General features: G+C 35.8%; 1 protein-coding gene across 1 annotated transcript in view; it reads left to right on the forward strand.

The window, feature by feature from the left end:
* The window catches only part of ALG13 (ALG13, UDP-N-acetylglucosaminyltransferase subunit), a 128,307-nt gene that overhangs the window by 7,621 nt on the left and 93,613 nt on the right, over positions 1-27,073 (forward strand). The window contains 6 exon segments of the mRNA XM_006878422.1: positions 2,189-2,197; positions 7,175-7,190; positions 24,117-24,245; positions 24,247-24,284; positions 24,286-24,454; positions 25,066-25,149. Coding sequence (XP_006878484.1) covers positions 2,189-2,197; positions 7,175-7,190; positions 24,117-24,245; positions 24,247-24,284; positions 24,286-24,454; positions 25,066-25,149 — 445 coding nt within the window.

Genomic DNA, 27,073 nt, shown 5'->3' on the forward strand with positions numbered 1-27,073 from the left:
GTGCTGCTGGTTTTCTTGTTCCACATAATTTTCTGCACTGAGTTCATTTGGCTTGTGGGTTTTCTTTTCATTTTATTCATTTCTAATGTATTAATGTTTACTAAATCATTCTTGTTTTCCTCTCTATTTTGATGTGCAGATGTATTATTTTCTCAGGTTACCCTGTAATTTGTTAAATTTCCCAATATTTAAAACAGTCTATTTTATCTTGAAATCTGCTTGATTTCCCAACCATTTGAACGTTCTGTATCTACACGTTCCCACTTTTTGCTTTGTGGATGACTTCATTATGAATTGGTATCTCTGGTTTTCTAACTCCAGGTCCTTTGCACGTTTCATTATAATATTTAACTTTGTCTTCTTGAGTTGCCTTTTGAAATTTTCTATTCATCTCTTAAAAGCCTCATTTCTTCCATTTGTATTAGCATCTCCATGCTGGAAAGCAATTTCAGAGTGTCCCTTCTGATACCCATTTTGGACTTTTCCTTCATTCTTGTCTTCTTAATGACCTTTTGCTTTCTTCATGTATGATGTTCTTGATTTCATCCAACAGCTCTTCTGGTTTTTGGTCATTAGTGTTTAATGCATCAAATCTGTTTTGAGATGATCGCTGAATTCAGGTGGGGTATGTTCAAAGTCATATTTTGGTTCTCGAGGACTTAATTTTAATTTTCATCAGCTTCAGCCTGAACTTGCATAAGAGCAATTGATGGTATGTTTTACAATCTGCCCCTGGCCTTGTTTTGGCTTTTCCCACAGATGTAGTCAATTTGATTTCTGTGTTTGCCATCTGGTGAGGTTCACTCATCTTTTGTGTTCTTTAAAATAGGCATTTGCAGTGAATAAGTCATTGGTCTTGTAAAATTCTATCACGTGATCTCCAGTATCATTTCTGTCACCAAACCATATTTTCCAACTACTGATCCTTCCATTTTGTTTCCAACCTTTGCATTCCAATTGCCAGTAATTATCAATATACCTCTTTAATTTCATCATCAGTAGCTTAAATGGTTGGTGTGTAAATTTGAATAATAGTGGTATTAACTTATCTTCCTTTTAGGCTTATGGATGTCATCCTATCATATACACCATTATACTTCAAGATAGATCTTGAAATGTTCTTTTTGTTGATGAATGCAATGCTATTCCTCTTAAATTTGTCATTTCCAGCATAGTAAGCAACATGATTGGCAGATAGAAAATGCCAGTAAAAGTCCATTTCAGCTCACTAATGCCTACAATATGGATGGATCTTTATTATGTGTTCCATTTCATTTTTAACGACTTTCAATTTTCCTAGATTCATACTTCATATATTCTGTGATCCAAATATTAATGGATATTTACAGCTGTGTCTCATTTTGAGTTGGCTCCCCATCATTCAGTAAAGTCCTGAAAGCTTTACTCCATTTGTGTTTTCATGTTTGACTCTACTTTGACCTGAAGGCTCATTTTCCAGCACCATTTCTGTCAGATTAGTGCACTATATTGAAAGATCCAGTGTTTGAGGAATAAAAGAGAAGTTCAATGTGGTAAGTGATTAGTGATTAGGGGAGAGTGTAGTAGTATAAGGTGAGGCTGAGTGGGGATGGCTATATAAGAATTCTAATTTTATTCCGTGACCAGTGAGGACCTATTGGAACATTTAAACAGAATTAATTTATGGTAAGAAGTATTATTTTTTAGAAGTTTATTAAAATTCAACAAGAACTGATCAGCATCACAGTAGAAGGATGATGAAAATTGCTGGTTTGTTTTCTATTAGTCCTTCCTTAGGACACTAGAAGCTTGCCAAATGGTCAGGTCAGTAATTCCCAATAGTTTAACTTAAAATCCTATCCTAAGGTGATTATTTTAAAATAAATACCTTTGAAGCTTTTATAATATGGAAGCATTATGATAAATGTATTTTATATTAAGTTGAAATTAATTCTAAAATAGAAAAGAAACCCTAAAAGAAACCCACTGGAATGTAGTAAGTTTTATTTTACTTTTACTGCTTCTATCTGATAGTAAATTATTAAAGAGATATGTATTGAGAAACTACTATGTGTCAGGCACTGTTCTAGGCACTTGGTATACATTGGTGAACAAAACAAAGATCCTTATTTTCCTGGAGAGGAGACAGATTTTGTTGATTGTTTCAGCAGCCATTGTTGGCCCTCATCCTTGTGCTGCAGGAGAAAAGACTGCTAAGGTGACTTTGTAATATAGAAGCCAGTCTTGAAATATTGTGATACTGGAAGGAGAATGCAAATAAATTTTTCCAGAGAATTTTAATCAGTATTTTCATTTTAAATGTTAAGTCCATTTTAATTTTATGTTAGTACATTAAAAAAAGGAAAACATAAACATATCCTAACATTTTACTACTCAGGCTGAAAAGCAAGTTGTGTAAGTCTCCAACTTATTCATAATTTTCCAACTTAAAAAGTCTTCTATAAATTTCAAGAATGATGCATACATGAAACCTGTAAGAATCAATAATTGATTGTATTTTCATTTTTAGTAAATGATTTATTTTCCAAAAATCTAGGCTGGATGGTTGTATGTCTGTACTACTTTAAAAGTGACTGGTTTAATTACATTACTGAAGTGATAAGTTTTATGTTGCTGTTTAAAACCTTTACAAGATCTGTGGTAATTATATAGTGCTTAATTACATATGGATTGATGAAAGTAAATTGTCAGTGAAAAAGTTTCACTGTCTTCATATATGAACTAGTAGTCTCCCCAGTTCATATTAATTATATGGCATCTCTATTACTTTTTATTTTATTTACACCTTTTTCATAAACTAATTTTGCTTTAGTTAATTGTGTCCAGTGAGTAATAGTACAAAGCCATGTGAACACATCTTTCATGAACTAACCTGTCTGAAACATTTTAATACAGGCGATAAAGTATCTTTTGAATTAGTATTGGCATTATGTACAACTCTTTATTTTACTTGTAATCCTTTCTTAGTACATATACCTATATTATTGGAATACATGTAAAAATTCACTTGTACAGTTTGCAAAGCAGCACTGTATTCTTGGAAGTTAGATTCGGTCATCAAGTGGACAGCAAATGAATTATGGAATTTTCTCCCATGTTACCTAATATTTTTCTTCTTTTGTTTTAGCACGCTTCCTGGGCTGTTACAGTCAATGGACTTATCAACACTGAAATGTTTTCCTCCTGGCCAGCCAGAAAAATTTTCTGCATTTTTGGATAAAGTTCTTGGATTACAAAAATGAACACTAAACTCACAACACTTTAAAAACACCCCCAAATCTAACCTTTGGGATGTGATTAAATCAAATGAACATATAATATATATTTACAGAGAAATATAAATTAATAAACTTCCTACACCTGTAGAACTTATAGAATATCTTATGATGTGAAATTTTGCATTTGGGTTCAAATCCTGTATGCAATTTAGTAAATTTACTAGATTTTCCCTAATGTTCCTATTTTAGTACAATGGTAATATAATGTACATTCATACATTTTATCCTAGAATCCCAAATAACATTTGGAATTGTGGGGCGGGGGAGTCAATGAGATTTAAAACTTTAAGATGAATTGCTTTGGCAAGAACTATAAATGTAGTCAGCTTGTTTTCTTATAAAATAAAAATGAAACAATTTTTTTTTTTTTATGTGGGTCAGCATCTTTAGCTTCATAATCCAAGGAATTGAATTAAAAAAAAGCAAGAATGAGAGATTGTGTGCTGAGAAATAAAGAAAGGGCTTCAGAAAGTTCGTGGAAAATGGAATTGAAAAATAATGTAATTTTTCCATGAACTTTTTTGAGGCACCCTGGTTATAAAGGCAAAATAGTTTCCTAAAAAAGATTATGAAGGCAGTTTTTTGTTGTGCTTCTGGAGAAATTATTATCCTGCAGAAAAGAGTGGAGTGGATGTGTTCACTTTTTTCTCTCTGAGATGTAAATAGAAAGTAGCATAATCATGCCCAAAGTCAAAGCATCAGTGATTTGAGAAGAAGAAATCAAAAGTACTTAGCATTTGCTGTTAATGTCTAAGGACCCCCTCCCCAATTGGTATTGAAATATTACTCTAACATCATAGAGAAATGACAATTTATGTACTTAAATTGTTTTACCAAATAAGTAAATTATTTGGTATGGATAATGGCTTAAATATGTGATTATAAACTTAACAGAATAACTGAGGATAGGTACATTATGGAATGCTTTTTGATTAAAGTAAACCATTTTGAGACCTTTAAAATATATGAGAGATTATCTCTAAGTGTCTGGTTCTCTGGTAGAAAGTTTATTTATGAAAATAGAACATTCATTAGAAGGACCTACATTCCATTATATTACTATCCCAATATGGTGAATGTTTAACACATTTTACTTGGGATGTATTATATAATGTTTGTAGATTTATTTTACTGATTGTGTTGTACTTAGGCTAATAATAAAATACGTTCTTACTAGTGGTAGAAGGTGGTGGCAGAGGAGTGCTCTGGGTAGCAGGAGGAAGCCAACTTGGATTAAAATTTTGCTGAGAATAATCTGAAAAGTGAGTAATTTGTGCATAGTTGAGAATTCACAGAGCCATAATCATAATTGTATAATAACCTAGATTTCATTTGGTGGAGGGTTAAACCAGTGGTGTCAATTGTGTGTAGTAACATCTCTGACTACACCTTTATGAACGTTTGTATTGTGGGGATCTAAATCAAAAGATACTTAAGAATCATTTTGAATTGGCAGGAATCCTCGAGATTATATGTAATATAAATTCAATGTTTTTTTTAGATGAGGAAGGAGGTTAGAAGTTCAGATTTTCCCAAAATAAGTTTTTGGCAGAGTTGCCACTAGAAAGAACTCTTTACTTCTATTCATGTGCTTTAAAATATTTAAAAAACATTTTTAAGTCATACCATAATATAGTAAGCGTATTGATTTGTTACAATTGTTTGCCTAGTATTTAGTTTATTACTATAATTCCTTTAAAGGATAATTTTGTTTATTTTCAAAATTTGTTTAATTCACTTCATTTGATGTGTTTTCCTTTGATATATGACAACCCATTTGCTACCTTACCTAGAACATACAACCAAACTTAGAAAACTGTGGTTCCTTAGTTACTTGAAATCTAGCAAAATGCTATGAGTAAGATAGATAAGATTCAATGAATGAAAACTTCAAGATATAGAATTGTAGAATTTTAGAATTAGGAGAGAATTTAAAGAATATCTAGTTTTACTAATTTTATGAATAAGGAAAAACTAAAATAAATTAGTTGCCAAGTTCACCTTTTATTTAGTCTTTTATGAAAAATGGTAATCAAAATTTTATTTAAAAGATTGGCTCAATAAAGTTAAATGGTTTGGTTTCATTACACGCTTGCTAACAAGCTTCAGGTTCTTAAAATCATGAAATAAATGGAATGCCATTTATTTAGCAGTTTCCTATTAGGGAGTCAGGAAGCAAAATAGAAGGTTTAGTATTTGGGGAAATTGACTGTATAGGTTCAGGGATGGGCTGATAAAAAGGCAATAGTTCATAGTGATGTAGTAGTTGAAAAGTGATGTAAGATTATAGGATGACTTTGGAAGGTTAGCATTTTAGATGATGGTGTGCTTATAGTTGAGAGGCAAGATAAGCTGGAAGGATTTGGTGTTAAAATAGTACAACCAGTTAACTTGATGTAGGGCTTGGGAACATTTAAAGATAATCCATGTCTAAAAGAATGATTTGTAGATACCTTTGAGTACTTATTTTTATATACTTTTAAAGGCAAATGATACAGGACAATAAAAAACGTTCTGTACTATGGGAGTTTTAGAAAGTTTTGTGAGACTGAAATAATGAGTAGTAGTAATGTTAGCGTGTTTTTTTCTTGTCTCTTTATTAGGGTGGTGGTTGTTAAGAGCCATCCAGTCGGTTTCAACCTATAGCAGTCCTATATTGGGTTTCTGAGGAGTGGCTGGTGAGCTTGAACCACCCACTTTGTGGTTCAAAGTGACCTTGCAGTCCAATGCATTAACCCACAGTGCCACACACACCAGGACTCCCTTTATTATGGTTTGTGGGAGAAAGATGTGGCAGTCTGCTTCTGTAAAGATTTATGGCCTTGGAAACCCTATGAGTCAGTTCTCTTCTATGTGGTTGCTTTGAGTTGGAATTTACCTAAGTGGATTTGGTTGTGATCGTCATGGTAGTGTGGTGCTGTGGACTAATGTGTCAGATTACAAAGCCATTTGAACTGCAATGTCGGTGGTTCAAGCTCATCAACTGCTCCTTGGAAACCCTATACAGGGTCGCTATGGGTCGGAATCGACTCAACAGCACTTAACAACAACAACATCATGGTGTAGGAGTCCTGGTGTAGCATTGTAGGATAAGCACTGAACTGCTTAACCACAAGGTCACAGTTTAGCCGCACCAGCTGCTCCATGGAAACCCTATACAGGTTCACGATTTCAGAACCAACTTGACAGCACTTAACAACAGTTAAGTACAAGCGCCTTGTAATCCCTGTGGTTTGGTTAAAACATTTTCAGAGATATAAAATTTTACATAAGTCTGAAAAATGAAATTATCTGGACAGATGATTTGAAGTCAATTTTTGGGAAAGATATAGTAATCAATTTTTTGTACTACAACTGTTGTTGTTATTAAGTGCTATTGAGTTGATTCCAACTCATAACGACCATGTATAGGGTTTCCAAGGAGTTGTTAATGGGCTTGAATCACCACCTTGAGGTTCAAATTGACTTTGTGGTCTAGTGCTTATCCTCTAGTGCCATACCAGTACTACAACTAGTACCATTATTTTCACAGGGAACAGGTAGTGAAAGGAGTCCTGGTGTAGTGCTGTGGGTTAATGCACTGGACTTGAAAGTTGTTTGAACTGCAAGATCAGTGGTTCAAGCTCACCAGCCGCTCCGCAGAAACCCTATACAGGGTCACTATGGGTTGGAAATGACTTGACGGTACTAAACAGCAACAAAGTGGTGAAAAGTAACTGACAGTTAAGTTTTAACACATGATGAATGCTTTATATGTACCAGATACTAGTCTAAGTATTTTATGTGAATGAAATTAATCTCAATGAAGTAGTTACTATTGACCCATCTTGAAAATGAGGAAAGTCAATTTAGGATATAATCTGATAAAGGAGTTCTATGCCACTTAAAGACACAAGTTGCCCTGGTGGCAAAGTGAGTTAAGTATTGGACTACTAACCTACTAGCCTCTCTGTAGGAGAGAGATGAGGCTGTCAGCTTCCATAGATTGTTGTTGTTGTTAAGTGCCATCGCATCGATTCCGACCCATAGTGACCCTGTGTAGAGTTTCCAAGGAGTAGCTGGTGAGCTTGAACCACCGACCTTGCAGTTCAAACGACTTTGCAGTTTGATGCATTTGCCCACAGTGCCACACCAGGACAACTCCATAAAGATTACAATATTGGAAATCCTAAGGAGCAGTTCTACTCTGTTGTATAGGGTTGCTATGAGTCAGAATAGATTCAATGACGGTGCATTTTAAAGGTAAAAGAAATGATCTGGAAGATTTAATTGGGACACTGAAAAATAGTATATTGTCATTATTTATGAGGATAAACTAAAAAGTATTGCTACTAGGGTTTCAATTTATGTATGCATAGGTTTATTCCAAAGAAAATGTATAAGCATGTCTCTGATCAGTGGATGGCTACAGCTAAGTTTTCATACAAGGGTGAAGTCAAAATCTGTTACTACAAAATGATCTCTATCTTAAACAAAATACTACTAAAATTGTGACGCTCTTAATTCTCAACATATACTCCATCTAGGTCTATACGTATACTTCTGAAGGTGGTATTTACATGTTTGGTAAGGTGGAGGATCAGAGAAAAAGAGGAAGACCCCCAACGAGATGGATTATCTGTAGCCATCTACTGATCAGAGGCATGTTTATACATGTGTAGCAACAGTAGTGAGGTTGGCCCAGGATCATGTAGTGTTTTGTTTATAGGGTGCATAAGGTCGTTATGAGTTGGTACCGACTTGATGGCACCTAACAACACTTCTGTAGGAGTCCTGGTATGGTGCTCTGGGTTAATGTGCTGGACTACAAAGTCATTTGAGCTGCAAGATTGGTGGTTCAAGCTCACCAACCGCTCCTCAGAAACCCCGTAGAGTGTCGCTATGAGTCGGAACTGACTCAGTGGCACTTAACCACAACAACACTTCCATGAGAGTCCTGGTGTGGTGCTGCAGGTTAATGCACTGGACTGCAAGGTCACTAGAACCATAAGGTCAGTCAGTGCCAGCCGCTCCTTGATAACTATGCAGGGTCTCTGAGTCAGAACCCACTCGACAGCACTTAACAACAACAGCAACAACCCTTCCATGATTCCTGCTGTGGCACTGTAGGATTAGTACTGGACTGCAAACCACAAAGTCAGCATTTCAAACTCACCAGCTGCTCCTCAGGAACCCTGTACAGTGTTGCTATGAGTAGGAACTAACTCGACGACACTTAACAACAACCATTCCATGAGGAATTCTATTTTCTTCTATTTATACTCTGTGAAACTGACATTTTTGGCATATTTGGATTCAAATCTTGTTCCTTTTAAAAGCTCTTTGAGTTTGGGGAACAAAAAGTTTGAAGGGTCACAAGACCTGTAGGATGGATGGGGTAAGGTTTCCCAGCAAAATTCTCGTAGGGCCCTTGCTACCCTTGAAGAAGGAACAGATATATTGTGATGGGGGGAAAAATTCCTTGACTCAAATTTCCTGGCCCTTTTCCTTGCCAATGCAGTTTGCAATTTTCTTAAAATCTCCTAATGTTAAGTGCCATCGAGTTGGTTCCGACCCATAGCGACCCTGTATAGGGTTTCTGAGGAGCAGCTGGTGAGCTTGAACTGCCAACCTTGCAGTTCAAACGACTTTGCAGTCTGGCACATTAACCCACAGCACCACACCAAAATCTCCTAATAAGTCTCCATGATTGCCCTGTGTTCTTTGAGAAAATCTATCAAGATTACCCCTTTAGAATTCCAAAAACTGGTTACTATAACCTAAGCTGAACTGTCTACTTTGAATTTAACTGCTCGGGAAGATCCCCTCTGAAGCCACTAGATTGATTGGATCCTTTATCTAAAGGCATCCTACTGAGACTAGGGCAAACGTATTATTGAGAGAACTTGTTTGTAGCCATCCACTGAACACAGAAACATGTTTAAACACATACTATTTAGAATAAACCAGTGCATGTATGGACTGTAATACTAGTAGTGATGCTTCTTGACTTGCCCTCATGGGACAGTAAACCAAAAACCCACTGCCATTGAGTCATTTGAGACTCATAGCTACTCTTTAGGACTGAGTAGAATGGCTCCGTAGGGTTTCCAAAACAGTAAATTTTACAGGAGCGTACAACCTCATCTACAGAGTGACTGGTGAGTTTGAACCACCAACCTAAAGGTTAGTAGGCAAATGCTTAACCCATTGTGCCGCCAGGGCTCATGTTATAGGACAGTGTTGTTTTAGGGCCATGGAGTCGGTTTCAATTCATAGAGACCCTGTAGAGTGTTTCCAAAGTGCAACTGGTGGGTTTGAACTATGGTCCTTGGGCCAAGTTCAAACAACTGGGATCCAGTGTTTATTGTATAGCACCACAATTATTGCTGTTGTTAAGGGCCGTTGAGTTGGTTCTACCCCACAGCAACCCTGTATAGGGCTTCCGAGGAGCAACTGGTGAGCTTGAACTGTCAACTTTGCAGTTCAAACAGCTTTGCAGTCTGGTGTATTAACCCACAGTGCCATACCAAGACTCCACAGTGCCTCAGTAGGACATAATATTTAAAATAGAACTATCTCATATTCAAATTGTATGATAACTAACGGCAAGTATATAAACTATTAGAGCTCTTTCATTGCTATTTAAAAGCATACTATTTGCTGCTTATGGAATCAGTGGGGAGTAACTCCTCAGCTGGAAGTATTTGTGTCCTAGAGTTCTATTTTTGTTCTATTATGTGTATCATTTCTTGGCATTTTTATTATTTCCAGAGCTGCTACTACTGATGACTCCCCTACCTATAACTCTGAACTTGAACCCACCAGCCGCTCAGAAACCCTATATAGGGTTGCTATGAGTCAGAACCTACTCAATGGCACATAGCAAAAATTGGTTATAGGCACGCTGGTGGCACTGTAGGATAAGCACTGGACTTCTAACTACAAGGTCAGCAGTTTGAGCTTACCAGCCATTCCGCTGGAGAAAAGTGAGACTTTCTGCTCCTGTAATGATTTATAGCCTCAGAAACTACAAGTCACTATGAGTCATAACTGACTTGATGATGCCTAACAACAATTGGTCGGTCATGTTTGTCTGTTTATTTTGTAAGCACCTCAAACTCAATATGCCGTCCCTCAAATTGACGTTTCTCCTTTTCATCCTTCTGTGATTCTTATCCCCATTAAAAGTATCATCATCTCTCTAGTCAGTCTGCCAGGGGTTAACTCATTCCTAGCACTCATATCTGATTAATTACAAAGTCCTCCTCTCTGGTATATTTCCTAAGTTTCTCAAGCCCACTTATTTAGTCATTCATTAAACTTCTAACGTAAAGGCTTAATGAAAATCTACTCTTCTACTATCACAACTCAAGACATGATTCCTGCCCTAGAAGGACCTCTTACAGTCCAGACTGGGAGGAACTATGTTTTACTCATTCTTGAGTCCTCTGCCTGAAACACAGTATGCTTTCCATAAATGATGAATGTACTTTTATAACTAATACATCTTTTCTAATGTTGATAAGTATTAGATACTGGTTCTAAGAACATTGTCATCTTATACACATTTATTTCATACTGACTTTGACTTGACTCTATAGTATCTATGATGTCTCATAGTGATGACTCATTTTACAGTGAAATTTATAGGCTTTAAAAAGTTCGTAGAAAATAGAATTAAAAGGTAATGGAAGTTCTTCATGAACTTTTTGAAGCCCATATAACACTGGTTGTGATTTATAAGAAGGACTAAAAGGAATGTTTTTCATAATAATTATTTTCAGATATACCCTATGTTAGGCTCTTTAGTGGTAATCAGTGAGGCAATACAATATTGTAACTGTTTTTCCTATGCAATGTCTTAATGGTATGGCAGTCTGTTGCAAAATTTGCATAATGTTAAAAGTCAGAGATAGATAAAAACCAGCTGCTATAATGTGTTTTCTAGGTGGCACAGCAGATTAAGCATTGTTCTGCTTACTATAAGGTTAGCAGTTAAAACCCACCAGCCACTCCATAGGAGGAAGATGAAAGTGGCTGCTCCCATACAGACTTAGCAGTCTTGGAAACCCTAAGGAGCCGTTTTTAGTCTTAACTATGAGTCAGAATCAACTCAATGGCAGTGGATTATATATAGTGTTGTCCAGTAAAAGAGTACATGGAAAAAGGATAAGCACCAAATGACTTTTTTTACTCAGTGGTTAATTTCACATATGAATAGTATATCTTGTATAGTTTTATATTTTTTATAAGTGACTAGTCAAAAAGTAGAAACATTAGTTAGCTTTAAACAAATGTAAAGTATGTGCTTCTTAAATTGATGTTAATTTTTAGGAGAAGTTTGTGAAGGAATTTTTTTTTTAATCATTACAAATCATCTGTTTTGATATTTCACTTTTAAATCTGTATTACATTTATGTTGGTTTAAAACCACATCCTGACCATAAGTGTGTATTTTGACTGTCATTCTATTGTAGTTTTCAGCATGATTTCATGTTATATGCTGTAAGGTAAAGATTAAGGAGCTCTGGTAGCATAGTGATTACGAATCGGGTTGCGAACCTCAGGGTCAGTAGTTCGAAACTACCACTGTTCCGCGGGAGAAAGATGAGGCCTTCTGCTCCCATAAAGATTTATAGCCTCGGAAACCCTGTACAGGGTTGCTATGAGTTGGAACTGACTCCACGGCACATAACAACAACAACAAGGTAAAGGTTAGAGAGCATGATGGCTCCATATCATAAACACGAGACTACGAACCACAAGGTCAATGGTTTGAGCCCACCAACCGCTCTGGGAGAAAGATGAGGCTTTCTGTTCCCACAAAGTTTTATTGCTTCGGACATTCTATACAGAGTTACTGAGTTGGAAACCAACTAACATCACTTAACAACCAGAAGGCAAAGGTTCTTAAACTGTTGGTTATGCTGTTTTTGTTGTGTCATCAAGTCAGGTCTGACTCATAGCAATCCTGTATAGGGTTTCCGAGAAGCAGCATGGAACCCTTAAAAGCTATTAACATCTACCCTATTCACACAGGTATACAATTTTGCCAGAAATGATAAATTTAGCATTAGTTATTCCTAGTTTTCTTAACACAAAGTAGAAACTTTTCCCATCAAGTTTAAAATATCTAAATTTTGAGAATAGCCTAATAGTCATACTAATACTAATAGCTCAGTGTCTATAACATATGAGGGGACTTCAAAAAGTTCATGGAAAAATAGAATTTAAAAATGGTGCAAAATTTTCAGGAGCTTTTTGAAGTTTCTTGTATGACGTCTCATAACGCTAATTCTAAAAGAAACATTTTTCATAGTAATTCTTTTCAGATATACTCTGTTTGGTGATCAGTGAGACAATACAATATTATAATTTACTCATATACAGTGAATTATACTTCCTCAGTACTTGTTTGCTAAATGTGGATAGTCACTGTTGGAATGATGTCTCCTAGATCATATAAAGTGAGAGAAGGGCGTATTTATTCCAATCATCTCCACTTTCAAATGTGGATACTCAATGTTGGAATGATGTCTGCTAGATCATATAAAGTGAGAGGAGGGCATATTTTCCAGTCATCTCCACTTTTGTACAGAACATACTAGTCGTTTTTACACAGTCACTGTGAAGTAGGTGGATATTGATGTTCGTTACATGCTCTCGAGTCGGTTCCAACTCACAGCTATCCTGTATAGGGTTTCTAATGCTATAAATCTTTGCAGGAATAGAAAGCATTATCTTTCTCCTGTGAGAAAGATGGCGGGCCTGACCTTCCAGTCTTGTGGTTCACAATCCAGTGTGTATCCTACAGAGCCACCATGTTCCCCAGATGGGTAATGTTAAGTGCTGTCCAGTTGGCTCCAACTCACATAGACTTTATATAGAGGCTTTAAATCTTTGCGGAAGCAGAAAGTCTCATCTTCCTCTGAGTCTGATAGATAATAACATTCCCCAAAGATAGGAGTGAAGAACATTTATAAATCCTTGGCCAGAATTAATTATCTTAATCTCAGTTTTTCTATTTGTGAATTAATACAGATAACTTCCCTCATAGGTAATTTCTAAGGCAAACCAGTTTTGTGACATGCTTGAAAAAAAATTGAAATAATACGTATTCTCATGATTAGAGTTTTAAGACATGGGAATAGGCTTTGAGATGTTTCTCTAGAATTCACAATCTATTCTAAATTATACAGAATGCAGAGTTTTAGATTTAAATTTATATTCATTCTCTAGCTTAGGCTATAGTTAAAATTAGAGAACTAAAGTTTATTTAGAGGTTTAAATGAATATTTCCATTGCTTTAAGACAAAGAACATTCTGGTCTTTATTTCCCCCTTGTCCTAGTCCCCTGCCTCAGATTTGCCAGTTACTGCAAGTATCTGAAGTCAGAAACAAAAGAAAATAAAAACCTTTTACTTTCCTGTGCCAGTACGATATATGTATCTAAAAGTACTATTTTCATTTTTTGTTGCTTGTCTTTAGGTGGAAGTGAGGAGGAGAGAAGGAAATGCAGTGGTTCTTGGTTATTTTTATTCTGTTTTGCATTTCTGAAAAAGGTTACTGCTTTGGGAAAGCCATCCCCCCTGCTTTTTTTTTTTTTTTTTCCTGTAAATTTTCTCCTTCCCAAAACATCAATAGTTTAAATAGCTCTGTGTTGCCAAGTTTTGTTATAGAACCATTGTGCTCTCTTCCTTCATAATTCTGCTTTGCTAATTCAGTGTGACTGTCCACCAGGACAAGAAATGAGGGATTCTAGTTCCAGGGGCTATTAAAAGGCATTTTAAAAGTCTACTTTTTCGGTAATGAAAGACTTAGATTTAATAGAATTGAGGAATCATTTCTTCCAGTTGGCTCTAAATTATTTGCTATTAAAAATAATAGAAATACATCCTTTAGTATGAAATGTTTTAGTATTCTCACTCCTCACTTACGACATAGTTAGGTTCTAAAGATGAAGCTGTGCAAATATCAGCATTAGTCAAAAATGAAGGATGACCACGTTAGATCACAAAATGAAGGATGACTATACTACATAACTGCCAAGTTATATCATTTCATACCTCCCAAACCACTAAGAATTATGACCTAGCCAAGTTGACACATAGTCTTAGCTTCCACAGTCAGCATTACTTTGTCTTGCACCTTGGCATCCATTACTGACATATATATTTTATTGGTGCACAAAACAGTTGGATAGTAGTTTTTTTTTATTATTATTATTATTGTCATTAATGTGAACTGCCAGATAATGATAGTTGATAATTGAGAAGTAAAGTGTAGTTCATTTTTCAAAAGGTTCTGTCACAAGTTGTATATACATGTGTGCTGTCTTTAAAAATCCGGAGTTAATTTATTTGATAAGATCAGATATATCATTAATTTTTATCTTACCTCTATTGCCAAGTTAACAGGACAATTATCCTAATGCTGGTTTTTAAAGATACTGTTGATCATGTAAATGGAGGTTAAATCTATTATCTGCTGTGGAATCACAGGGAATCACAGATGCTTAAATCTGGAAGAAAATGTAAAGATCATGCAGCCTATCCTTCATTTTACAGATTGGAAAACTGAGACCCAGAGATGTTAAAATAGTAAACTAAGTTTATGTAATGCTCTTTTATGATGACGTATTGCCTCTCAGAACCCCTCCCCCAAAAAACCTCAAAAGCAATATGTCCTGTACATATATAATTATACCTTGTATGCTTTAAAATGAGTTCAGGCATGTACCTCAATTGGTTGGTTAAAAATGAATGTATGCTATCTTAGAATTCAAACCAATAGTTTTCATATGTGTATTACAGAGTTTCCCATTTGATCTGTGAATAAAGAAATAAATCTATCAAGTAAAAGCAAAAATCAGTATCAATCTAAATTTCAATACATTGTAGTAGTTGTTAGAGCTGTTCAGTTGGTTCTGTCTCATAGTGACCTATACATAACAGAACAAAACACTGATTGGTCATATATTACATTATAATGTGTTATATATTACATTATGTTGTATATATAATTAAAAAAATTAAACCACCAATTTTATGACAAAGTCAAATGATATTATTTTAATTTTCATTAATATATTTTTCTTTTAACCTATATCCAGAAGTACAGTGCCTAAAGTCTTCAGTGCAATCATTTTTCTTCCCATTATTTCCAGATGTCAAAGGGAGAAGTCTCTTTATGGGTAGGGAAACCTCTGACTAGAAACCATGTTTGAAATTTGGCTTGATTGCAGGTAACATTTAGGTGAATAGTTCCGACCTTTATTTTGACCAGAAAATAATTTTGTGAAACTAAGGACTCTATGGGCAAAGGAGCTCTGGTGGCGTAGTGGTTACGAATCGGGCTGCGAACCGGAAGGTCAGCAGTTCGAAATTACCAGCTGTTCCACGGGAGAAAGATGAGGTGATCTGCTCCCGTAAAGATTTACAGCCTCAGAAACCCTATTCAGGGTCGCTATGGGTCGAAACCGACTCGACGGCACTTAACAACAACAACAACAAGGAGCTCTGGTAGTGTAGTGGTTACGAATCCGGCTGCGAACCGGAAGGTCAGCAGTTTGAAACTACCAGCTGCTCCGCGGGAGAAAGATGAGGCGATTTGCTCCCGTAAAGATTTACAGCCTCGGAAACCCTATTCAGGGTCGCTATGGGTCGAAACCGACTCGACGGCACTTAACAACAACAACAACTGCTAAACAGCACTTGGTATTTAAATAAACACTGCTTAGCAATAAGTATGCAGTATCTTAGGTAATTATCTCAACAAACTTAGATCTGAGTCACAGAAATTTCTAGAGTAACAGTTCTCAAACTTTGAAATATTAGGAGCTGATCTGTTGGAGCAGGGGAAAGGTTTGGGAAAACTCAGGTTAAAGTTTGACCTTTTGTCCTTGGAATTCTCTTTTGAGGAATGTTAATAATTTGTAGTATGAGTTGTTCTAGAACAGTGATTTTCAAGGTCCCTTCCCTGGACCAGTAGCATCAGCTTCACTAGAAACACTTCCCAGACCAACTGAATCAGAATCTCTGATTAATAAGCCCTCCATTCAGGAAATACTGTTGTAGAGGTTTACAGGAGTGGAGTAGTTTGTTGTGGAAGAATGATTAGCCAATTGAAATTTCAAGTGCTATAGATATTTCAAAGACAATATTAAATAATTTGAAATGGCTTTCTGTATCTACAGGATGAAATCTAGCATCATCTCACGTCTTAAAATTAGAAGAAGAAAAAAGTGCGGATTCAGGGAACATAACCTGTACTTTGCTACATTTGAGGCATGGTACATACTTATATGAAAAAAGAAAATTACTTGGTATGCCAAGTTGTAATAATGGCAAAAAAAAAACAAAAAAACCCCAAAAAACAACAACCAGGAGATGAGAGTTCTAGTCCCACTATTAAAACTGATTGAATGTGATAACTTGGACAGGATTTAGAGAATTGTCTTAACCGTCTTCATCTATAAAATTTTACTTATTTTTCCAGTTTATTTTGCTATTTTGTTTTTTGTTCACCACTGAATTAAATTTGTTTTTAAGGTGACATGTAAGTAATTTAAAATATGAACTAACTATTCAAGGCTTACAACAAGAAACATCAGGCCTAGGTCTCATTTCTCCCTATCTCTGATCATGCTTCTTTTATGTTATTAAATAATACGTTCAAACTTGGGTTTGCTTTTTAAAAAATAGGTTACTATAGACTTCCATTCTCCTAATTTAATTTTTTCACTACTTGTGAGATCAGTTTTTGATGTTGGTACTATCATTACATAAGTGTAGTATTCACATCTGAACCATGTAGCAAGTGCTTTTTATTTATATTTCCTGTCCTGTAAAACTATTTTTCTCTCATTTCACATTTGCTGAGTTTTATATTGAAACATTACCAAACTCTCCAACAAAAGTACAGATCCTCCCCTCTTTGTGTTCAAACACATCAAAGCTTTTATTATTTATTTTTTGAGATGTGCTAGGATTTTCTGCCCTTGTTTAATCTCAACTGGTTGTTCCTCTGATTCCCCCTTTATTTTTGATCCTAGAAATTCCTGTTTCTCTCTTGTGCGAATCTCCTGTTTTCTGGAGTGTGTTCTTCTCTTTTTTTTTTTGTTTTGTTTAATTTTTGTTCAAATATCCTCCACCGGCATTCTGAAAAAGGGCAGTTATTTTACATATCTAAAAACTTTGCTATTTAGTGTGACGGGTATAAAATGCTAGGTTGGAAATAATTTGACCTCAATTCTTGAAATCCATTCCTTTCTAGATTTTTAAAAATGTTTATGCTTATATTTGTAATATTTTGTGTATGGTCTGTTTTTCCTCTCTCAAAGCTTTAGGACCTTCTCTTTTTCCGTACTATCAAATTTTCATTGCTGCTGATCATCTTTTGTTGTTATTCTAACTGCTTCATGGATCCTTTCAGTTTCAATCTGAACATTTGTATCCTCCTAGATACTGTCATATCATATTATTATATGTTAGAATTTATTGTATATGATCATCAGAATTATTTGTTTCCCTCCATTTTCTTCATTCTCTTTTTTAGGCCTCTTGGTTATATTATAGATGACTTTCCTGTACTGAACCTCTAATTTTGTTGTTTTCCTTTCCAGTCTTAATGTATGTTCTCTGATCTCAACTCTAAATTCTGTCTTCTCTTTATTTTTTAAATTTGTTGTTGTTAAGTGCCGTCTAGTCGGTTCCAACCCATAGCGACCCAGTACAGAGTTTCCAAGGAGCGACTGGTGAGCTTGAACCGCTGACCTTGTGGTTCAACCCGACTTTGCAGTCCAGCGCATTAACCCACAGTGCCACACCAGGACTCCATTTACATACAGTGAAATTGATTTTTTTTGTACAATAAGTTTTGACAAATATGCAGTCATGTGTAACCACTACCACAATCAACATACATAACAATTTCATCACCCTGTTTTTTCCCTTCTGCGATTCTTTTGTAGTCAACACTTTAAGACAAGTATAACCACTGCCAACAACTGATCCCTTTTTCCTTTCTATAGTTTTGCCTTTTGCAGAATGCCATGTAAATGCATTCATATAGTATGTAACCTTCTGAATCTGTCTTGTTTCGTTTAGCACAGGGGCAGGGAACTTTTATCCTGCCAAAATTTATAACATCATTTGCAGACCATACAAAATCATCAACTTAAAAATTAGGATGCTATATTGGTCAAGCATTTAATTAACTTAGCCCTTAATGCGCCAGACTGCAAAGCTGTTTGAACAGCACTAGCAGCTCCTTGGAAAACCTGTACAGGGTCACTATGGATCGGAACCGACACAATGGCACTTCTAACAACAACAACAATGTGATCTCTGGAGTTCTGGTGTGGCTCCAAAGGTAAGCACTCAACCTCAAGGTCAGTTTGAATTGCAAGGTCTGTGGTTCAAACTCATGAGCTGCTCCTTGGAAACCCTATACAGGGTCACTATGAGTCGGAACAGACTGGATGGCACTTAACAACAGTGTGATCTCCAGTGGCATAGTGGTTATGAGTCGGGTTGCTAACCTCAAAGTCAGCAGTTCGAAACTACCAGGTGTTCCACAGGAGAAATATGAGGCTCTGCTCCTATAAGATTTACAGCCTCAGAAAACCTATGCAGGGTTGCTGTGAGTCAGAACTGACTCCATGGCATACCACCACCACCAATGTGATGGCTAAAACTGCAGATGCCTTGGCAAGGTCAGACCTAATGATTTTGTAGGCCTTATAGGTACCTCGCGTTGGACATTCCTCACCCCTGATTTAGCATCTTGTAGTTGATTTTTACATGTTATATCTATCTATATATATTTGTGTATATATCTATATATAGATATATATATATATGTATATCAGTAGTTCATTTTTAACTGCTGAGTATTTTACATGGATGCATCAGTTTGTCCATTATCAATTAAAGTATATTCTAGTTTGGGGTGATCATTATTATTAATAAAGCTGCTATAAATATTTATCTATGAGATTTTGTGTGGAGGTGCATTTTCATTTCTCTTAAGTAGATTACTAGGTCATTTGGTAACTATGTTTATAAGAAACTGCTGAACTATTTTCCAGAGTGGCTGTACTGTTTTACATTCACTCGAACAATGTGTAAGAATTCCAGTAGCTCTAATCCTTGTCAGTACTTGGTATTGCCAGTTTGCAATTTAAAAAATTTTAGTCCTTCAAAAATTTATATATCTCCATAATTTTTTGTTTCTCACTGTGGTTTTAATTTACATTTCTGTAATGCCTAAAGATGTTGATCAATTTTTCATCTTATTTTTCATCCATGTGTTGTCTTTGGTAATGTGTCCAATTTCTTCTTACCTTTTAAACAGCTTTTTTTTAAAGTTTTTATTGTGAATTGAGTGATAGTTTACAGGGTACATCATCAGTTTTACACTCAACCATATTTTGTTTTATTGCAATGGTTATAATACCCTCCACGTACCATTGGTTAACAGTATTTCCCTCTATTCCTTTTATTTGTTTATTTGTACACAGAGGGAATAAAGGGAAAATACTGTTAACCGATGGTACATGGAGGGTATTGTAATCATTGGAATGAAACAAAATATTATGGTTGTTTGAATGTAAAACTGGTTATCTGCCCTGTAAACTATCACTTGGAGTCCTGGCGTGGCACTGTGGGTTAATGTGCCAGACTGCATAAGCCGTTTGAACTGCAAAGTTGGCGTTGAAGCTCACCAGTCACTCCTCAGAAAACCTATACAGGGTCGCTATGGGTCGGAACCAACTCGACGGCACTTAACAACAACAAACTCACTTAATACTCACTAAAAGCTTTAAAAAACAGCAGCTTTTTTGAGGTCTAAGTTCCATGTTATAAAATTCATCAACTTAAAATTTAAAATAGCTATGTTTCAAACATTTTTATTGTCAAGAAAGTGAAAAGACAAACCCTAGAATGAGAGAATTATTGCAAATCATATTTGAGGTTTATAGAATTTCATATAGAATATAAAATGAATATAAAAATATAAAAAGAACTATTACAACTCAGTGATAAAAAAAGACAATTAAAAATGGATAAAGAATCTAAATATATATTTAAAGAAATGGATAATGAGCATATGAAAAAATGTTCAGTATCGTTAGACATTAGAGTAGTACAAATCAAAACCACAATAAGACACTACTTTCCACCTATTAATATGGCCTGTTGTGTGCTGTCTAATTGATTACAACTCTTAGGGACTCTATAGGACAGAGTATAACTGACCCATAGGGTCTCCTAAGCTGTAATCTTTCAAGTGTGGCTCCTTTGGATAAGCACTGGACCGCAAGTCGGTTTGAACCTCAAGGTCAGCATTTCAAACTCACCAGCTGCTCCTTGGAAACTTTACACAGGGTCACTATGAGTAGCTAACTGATTTAACAGCACTCAACAACAACACAATTCTTAAAAGAGCAGGCCACCAGGAATATTTGTTCTGCAGAACCACAGGTGGATTCGAACTACTGACTTTTGGTTAGCAGCCATGTGCTTAACCACCGTACCACCAGGGATATTTGTAGGCTGGCTAGTTGGATAATAGCAAGTGTTGATGAGAATGTAGGGATACTGGAGTCTTTATATATTGCAGTGTGGAAATGTAAAACAGTGGCTGCTGTGAAAAAAAGTCCAGCAGTTCCTAGACCTAATAAACAGTTAATGTGATGTAGCAATTCAATTTATAAATATACAAGATAATTGGAAATATGTACACACAAACACTTGTACATGAGTGTACATCAAAATAGAAACTGTCCAGATGTCCATCATCAAAAGAATGGATAACTAGTTAAATGTACTGATCATGCTACAAAGTAGATGAACCTTGAAAATCTTGTTAAAATTCAGTCATAAAAGGCTACATACTATGTGATTCCATTGTATTCTTTGTCTAGAATAGGCAAATTTATAGAGCTAGAATGTAGATTGGGGAGTGTAGTGGCTTCTATACGATAAACAGTGGACTGCGAACTACAAGGTCCACGGTTTGAGCACACCAGCCATGTGCGGGAGAAAGATGAGGCTTTCTGCTCCTGTGAAGATTTAAAGCCTCGGAAACTGTATACAGGGTCGCAGTGAGTCGGAACCAACTCAGTGGCACTTAACAGGGCTGAAGGGAAGTTTAAGGGATTTGGTGGGTAGTGGCCACGGGTATGAGCTTTCTTACTAAGGTAATGAGAATGTACTAAAAGCTATTGAATTATGTGTATCGAAGTTTTAAAAGAATTCACCAGTTTTAAGCTTAAAACTCAAAAATAGTAATTACATAGAATTGTGCAAATATCACCACAATCCAGTTTTAGAATGTCTTCATCATACCAAAAAGATGTTTTTTGCTCATTTATAGTCAGTAGATGTTCCCACCCCAGCCTCAGGCAACCACTTACCGTCTTCTATCTCAGTAGGTTTCCCCCTTCAGATAGTTCATACAAAATGGAATTATATAACATAATGACTTATATTACTGCATTTAACTTATTTTATTCAGCATAATATTTTTTGAAGTTGATCCATATTATTGCATATATCAGTTTAATGCTCTTTATTGTTGAATAATATTTTATTCTATGGCTAATAACTGCATTTTGTTGATTCATTCACCAGTTATATACTTGGATTGTTTTTAGTTTGGGGCGATTATGAATAATTGTATTAACATTTAAGTACAACTCTTTGTGAGGACATACATTTTTATTTCTATTTGGTAAGTACCTAGGAGTGGAATTGCTGCGTTAAGTATCAAATTTATTCTTAACCTTTTAAGATGCATGGGTTCACCATAAGTGGGAATTGACTCTACAACAGTGGATTTGGGGGCTCTTGTTAATTTTTGTTTGTTTTAAAACTTGCCAAGCTGCTATACATAGTAGTTGTAACATTTTATATCCCCATCAGCAAAGTAGGAGGGTTCCAGTTTCTTCACAGCCTTGTTATTATCTGTATTTTTTGCCTAATGCCTAATGAAGTCCCGAGGGAGAAAGATGAGGCCTTCTGCTTCCACAAAGATTTAAAAGCCTCAGAAACCCTATACGGGTGTGCTATGAATTGGAACCAACTCCTTAACAGCAACAGTGGAATCTTGGTGTGATGGCGGTCGTATAAGCACAGGATTGCTAACTGCTAGATTGGTGGTTCAAACCCACCAGCTGCTCCCAGAAACTTTATACAGGATCCCTATGAGTGCGAACTGACTCGATGGCACTTGACATTGTCTATTGTTCCAGCACCATTTGATAACAATTGAATTGCTTTAGTCCCTTTGTCAAAATCAATTAACTTGTTCTATGGATGGATCTATTTCTTTGTTCTTCCTCTGTGTGCAAAACTTTCCTTTTGTCATACCTCTTTTCTTATCTTCTTATCTCTACTTTTTTTCTCTTTGATTCCAGTTCTTTCTCCTATTACTTTTCTGATTCTTTTACTATTTCTCCTTTCATGTCAAAATGGAGTGTATGGTTTAATATTAATTGAAGTTTTATATACTTACTTTTTAGTTTAAAATGAAGTAGTATGAAAAATTTGTATTTTAATTGTATCTTTACAAGTTAAAAAAAAAGTCAAATAAATGAGCCTTTTACTTGTAACACTTAATGAGTTTTTTCATGGCCTTAAAGGAAAATGGTGATCCCCCTTTTGACCTATGTTTAATAACTCTTGCAAAAAGGAATCACTCTCCCAGTGTAGTTATGGTTTTTTTTTTTTAATAAAGAAATTAGTTCATTTGAAATTGACAGGCTAAGGATAATCAGAATTTTACTGTTTTTTCTACCAGCCCTAACTTTTACTTATTTCATTCATAAAGTATAAAATTGATAATTAATAGTTTTTCAAGAAAAGGCATTCAGGATTACTACTGGATTCACAGATAATAAGAAAAATAATGAAGCCAGTGTAAGTTTGTAAGTTCTCCAAAGCCAGCTTATTTCAAAACTTCCAAAAAAGTCAAAGTGAATAGATTGGGACATTTAGATAAAAATAAGGAGATAATTAATAATGGAACCAAATAATATAAGAGGACCATGTTTTTTAGTGGATTTTACAAAACTTGGGTCATATTTTACCTTGATTTTCTCAGAATTCAGAGAACTTTTCTGGAGACGTACTTTAACAGTACACAGATACATCTCATGTCCAATGCTTTTATATTTTATACTTTGTCACATGCATTTTAAATGTCACCTATTAGAAAGTTTTACATGCTGTTTCAGTTTTCATTTTTAAGGGATCCTTTTTTATTGTACTAGTTGGGAGGCATTATTCAAGAATCCTCACAGTTTCTTAACAATAGATACAGTTTCTGTGAGTCTAGCCAAAGGTCATTATTATCTAGGGCAATCAAGTAAGATTACTGAAACCCCATACCTGAAATTACTTTTGTATTTGATTTGACTTGGAATGTGAGCTCTGCTTCTAGATCAAGTAGGGGGATGGGGTGGGAGAGTTCCCTCCTATTCTTTTAAGGCTTTTTAGTACAAAAGCTTACTAGTAAACTAGCATCTATGAAGGGAACAGGGAGTTTGGGCAGAAATCTTAACTGTATCATGACCAGACTGCCTCTTACACACCTGAGCCTTATTGTAGTCCCCTTTGTAGCCCTCGTGCAACAGTTGCCCTGAGTTAAACTGCAAACTCAGCTCCCTTCTGATCTCCAAAGCTCAGCTGCTTGTACATTCTTTTCTCAACCGTGGACTGATTTAGTTAATCCCACCCTTCTCTCAACAAGGTAGCACCTTCTTCCCTTGTCTCCTCCTCAAGTTGAGTTCCATACCCTCAGCTATTCTTTTTCTTCTCACAGGGTTCCAGCTTGACCTGGGCAAGCCAGCCCTTTGCTTCTACTGCTCCTGAGACCTGCCAAGATGCTGCGATGCTGCCTCCAACTGCCTTATGATGCCTAGACTTCAAGCTGCTTTCTGGATACCTGCATAAGCAAGCCCTAGTCACTACTACTCATTCCTACTTGTTCTCTGCTTTTACCCTCTTGCACTTCTTTCTGATCCTTTCTCTCCCTCCTTCTGCACAATGCAAAAAGGATGGCGAAAGTACTGTGGGCAGAAGTCTCTGAATGAGGCATCAATGGATGAATATTTAAGCAGTTTAGGACTATTTCGGAAGCTGACTGCCAAGGATGCCTCTTGCCTCTTTCGGGCTATTTCGGAGCAGGTAAGAAGAGCAAAAGAAATATTCCCTATACTGAATTTTCAGTTTGATACTTGGTATAGTCCCTTGGTGTGGTGCTGTGGGTTAATGTGCTGGACTGCAAGGTCGCTTTGAACTGCAAGGTCGGCAGTTCAAGCTCACCAGCTGCTCCTGGGAAACCCTATACAGGGTCGCTATGGGTCAGAAACGACTCAGTGGCACATGACAACAACAGCAACATAGTCCCTTAATTTAAAAACCCACCAACAGGTTTCCCAACTGATTACAAGCAAATAAAATGCCTGTTCTCTTTTCCTAGTGAAAACATCCAGGCGTCTCAGGTTCTGGATGGAGCCTGCCTGCTCCTTATTATTTTAACCTTTTCTGATTACTTCAAATACTTGTATTGCTGTCTTTTCTATATGCTAGTTTGGAATGCAGGAGCAATAAGAAAATGGGGTTAAAGAAAACTTTGAAATGTAACTTGATCTTATAAGTAAGCAACCCCTATTTCCTTTAAATTTTTTATATACATTTTGAATAAGAGGGACTTTTAAGTGTCCATTTCATAGTCTTATTTTAGAAGCCGCTATTTCCAGTGACTGCTGACAGTGAGCTGGTCTTTCTCTTTTTAGCTGTTTTGCAGCCAAGTCCATCATTTGGAAATAAGGAAGGCTTGTGTCTCATATATGCGGGAAAACCAAAAAACTTTTGAGTCTGTAAGTAGAATACATAATCCATGGGAGAATTGTCTGTAGAGGATGTGTAGCAGGTGGGAAATGAATTTTGAGCACTTAATGTATGACAACTAAATTTTATTGTGCAATCTCCTCTTTAAGTGGCAAATATCTTAATTTTCATCTGACTTTCTTCCCCCTAGCTAGTATGATTCTGGACCACCTTTCAGAATTAGGTGATTTTGTACTCCTTACAAATTCTGAAAAAGGTTAATGTGTAGCCTTTTCACTGTTTCCTCAACACACACACAACATAAAAAGTTACTTTTTGTTTGCTGTTTTATATTTTCATACCACTGTTTTCTTGAACAATCAGTTCATGAAATTGAAAAGCTTGATTATACTTTAAAATACACATTTGAAAATAATTCTAACAGTGGAGACACATTCTCCTGTTTCATCCTGTGCACAATAAGTTTCAACCAGTCACTTTGAAGAAGCTTGTGAAAACTTACTAGTAAAGGCACAATTACTACTAAACATCTAGTCTTAGGAGGAAAATTCTGGTAATTGGAGTTGAGCCACTTAAGTAAAACAGCTTCTAGAGGACATTTTTGTATGTTCAAGTATCTGATTTTTAATTAACAAAACTGGAGCTTTTATCAAGTTCTAATGGGACTTGGGCTCTTTCATCAGGCTTTTTTTTTTTTTTTATAAAACAAAACAACACTCTTGCCCTTCCAGTACTATTTTCTTCTAACTGTATTGTGGATATTTGCCTTCTGTTCAAGGTTTACTCTTTAATTTTCTCAACAGGTATTAATGAATTTTAAAACTGTGTGAAGGCTTCATGGCTTTTAAGGTTTAACACTTGGACGTTTATTATAGTATTTATCAGCATTGGGGGAAAGATTACTGCTGAAATTACTTCAAATACAAAACCATGTTGTAAAGCAGTGCCTCTCAAGTATTTTTGTGCATAAAAATAGCCTGGGGAGCTTATTGAACTACAAGTTCTCATTCTGTAGGTTTTAGGTGTAGCCCCAAAATTTCTGCATTGTTAATAAGACTCACAAGTGATTCTGTTGGTTGTCAAACTACATTTTGAGTAACAAACATTTGTGTAAACATTTAAAACTATGGGTGGATCTCAGAATACTTAAGCTGAGTGAAAAGTCAGATAAAAAAAAAGTACAATACTGTATGATTTCTTATATATGTTGTTGTTTTTATGTGCCGTGGAGTCGGTTCCGACTCATAGCCACCCTGTACAGGGTTTCCGAAGCTATAAATCTTTACGGGAGCAGAAAACCTCATCTTTCTCCCGCGGAACAGTTGGTAGTTTCGAACTGCTGACCTTAAGGTTCACAGCCCAATTCGTAACCACTACGCTACCAGAGCTCCTTTTCCTATATATAGAATTGTAAAAAAAAAAAAAAAAAAAAGTAGACTGTTGTGCAGAAAGCAGTTTGTGGTTGCCAGTGGGGTGGACTGCTAAATTGAGGGGAGGAGCCATTTGAGGTTGATGGATATGTTCATTATCTCAATGTTAGTGATCGGTTCATGGGTACATAAGTCAAAATTTATCAATCTTGTGCATTCTAAATCTGTGCAGTTTATTATGCCAATTATATCTCAACAAGCAGTTTCAAAATAAAATGATAATTAAATATTGATTTTTTTTAAGTTTAGTGATATATATATATAGGAGTTCTGGTGTGGTGCTGTAAGATTAGCACTAAATGGCTAACCCCATGGTTGGTGGTTCAAACTCACCAGCCGCTCCCTGAAAACCTGATACAGGATCACAATGAGTTGGAACTGACTCGATGCCACTTAACAGTGATATTTATATATACATATAAAGAGAGATCTTCAAAAAGTTTATGTAAAATATGCTTTTATTTCATTTTTCCACAAATGTAAATTTTTGGCATGTGTGAATTGAGGGTTTTATGTCCAACAA

Source organism: Chrysochloris asiatica, unplaced genomic scaffold (assembly GCF_000296735.1).
Source record: "Chrysochloris asiatica unplaced genomic scaffold, ChrAsi1.0 scaffold00231, whole genome shotgun sequence".
Classification (NCBI taxonomy): Eukaryota; Metazoa; Chordata; class Mammalia; order Afrosoricida; family Chrysochloridae; genus Chrysochloris; species Chrysochloris asiatica.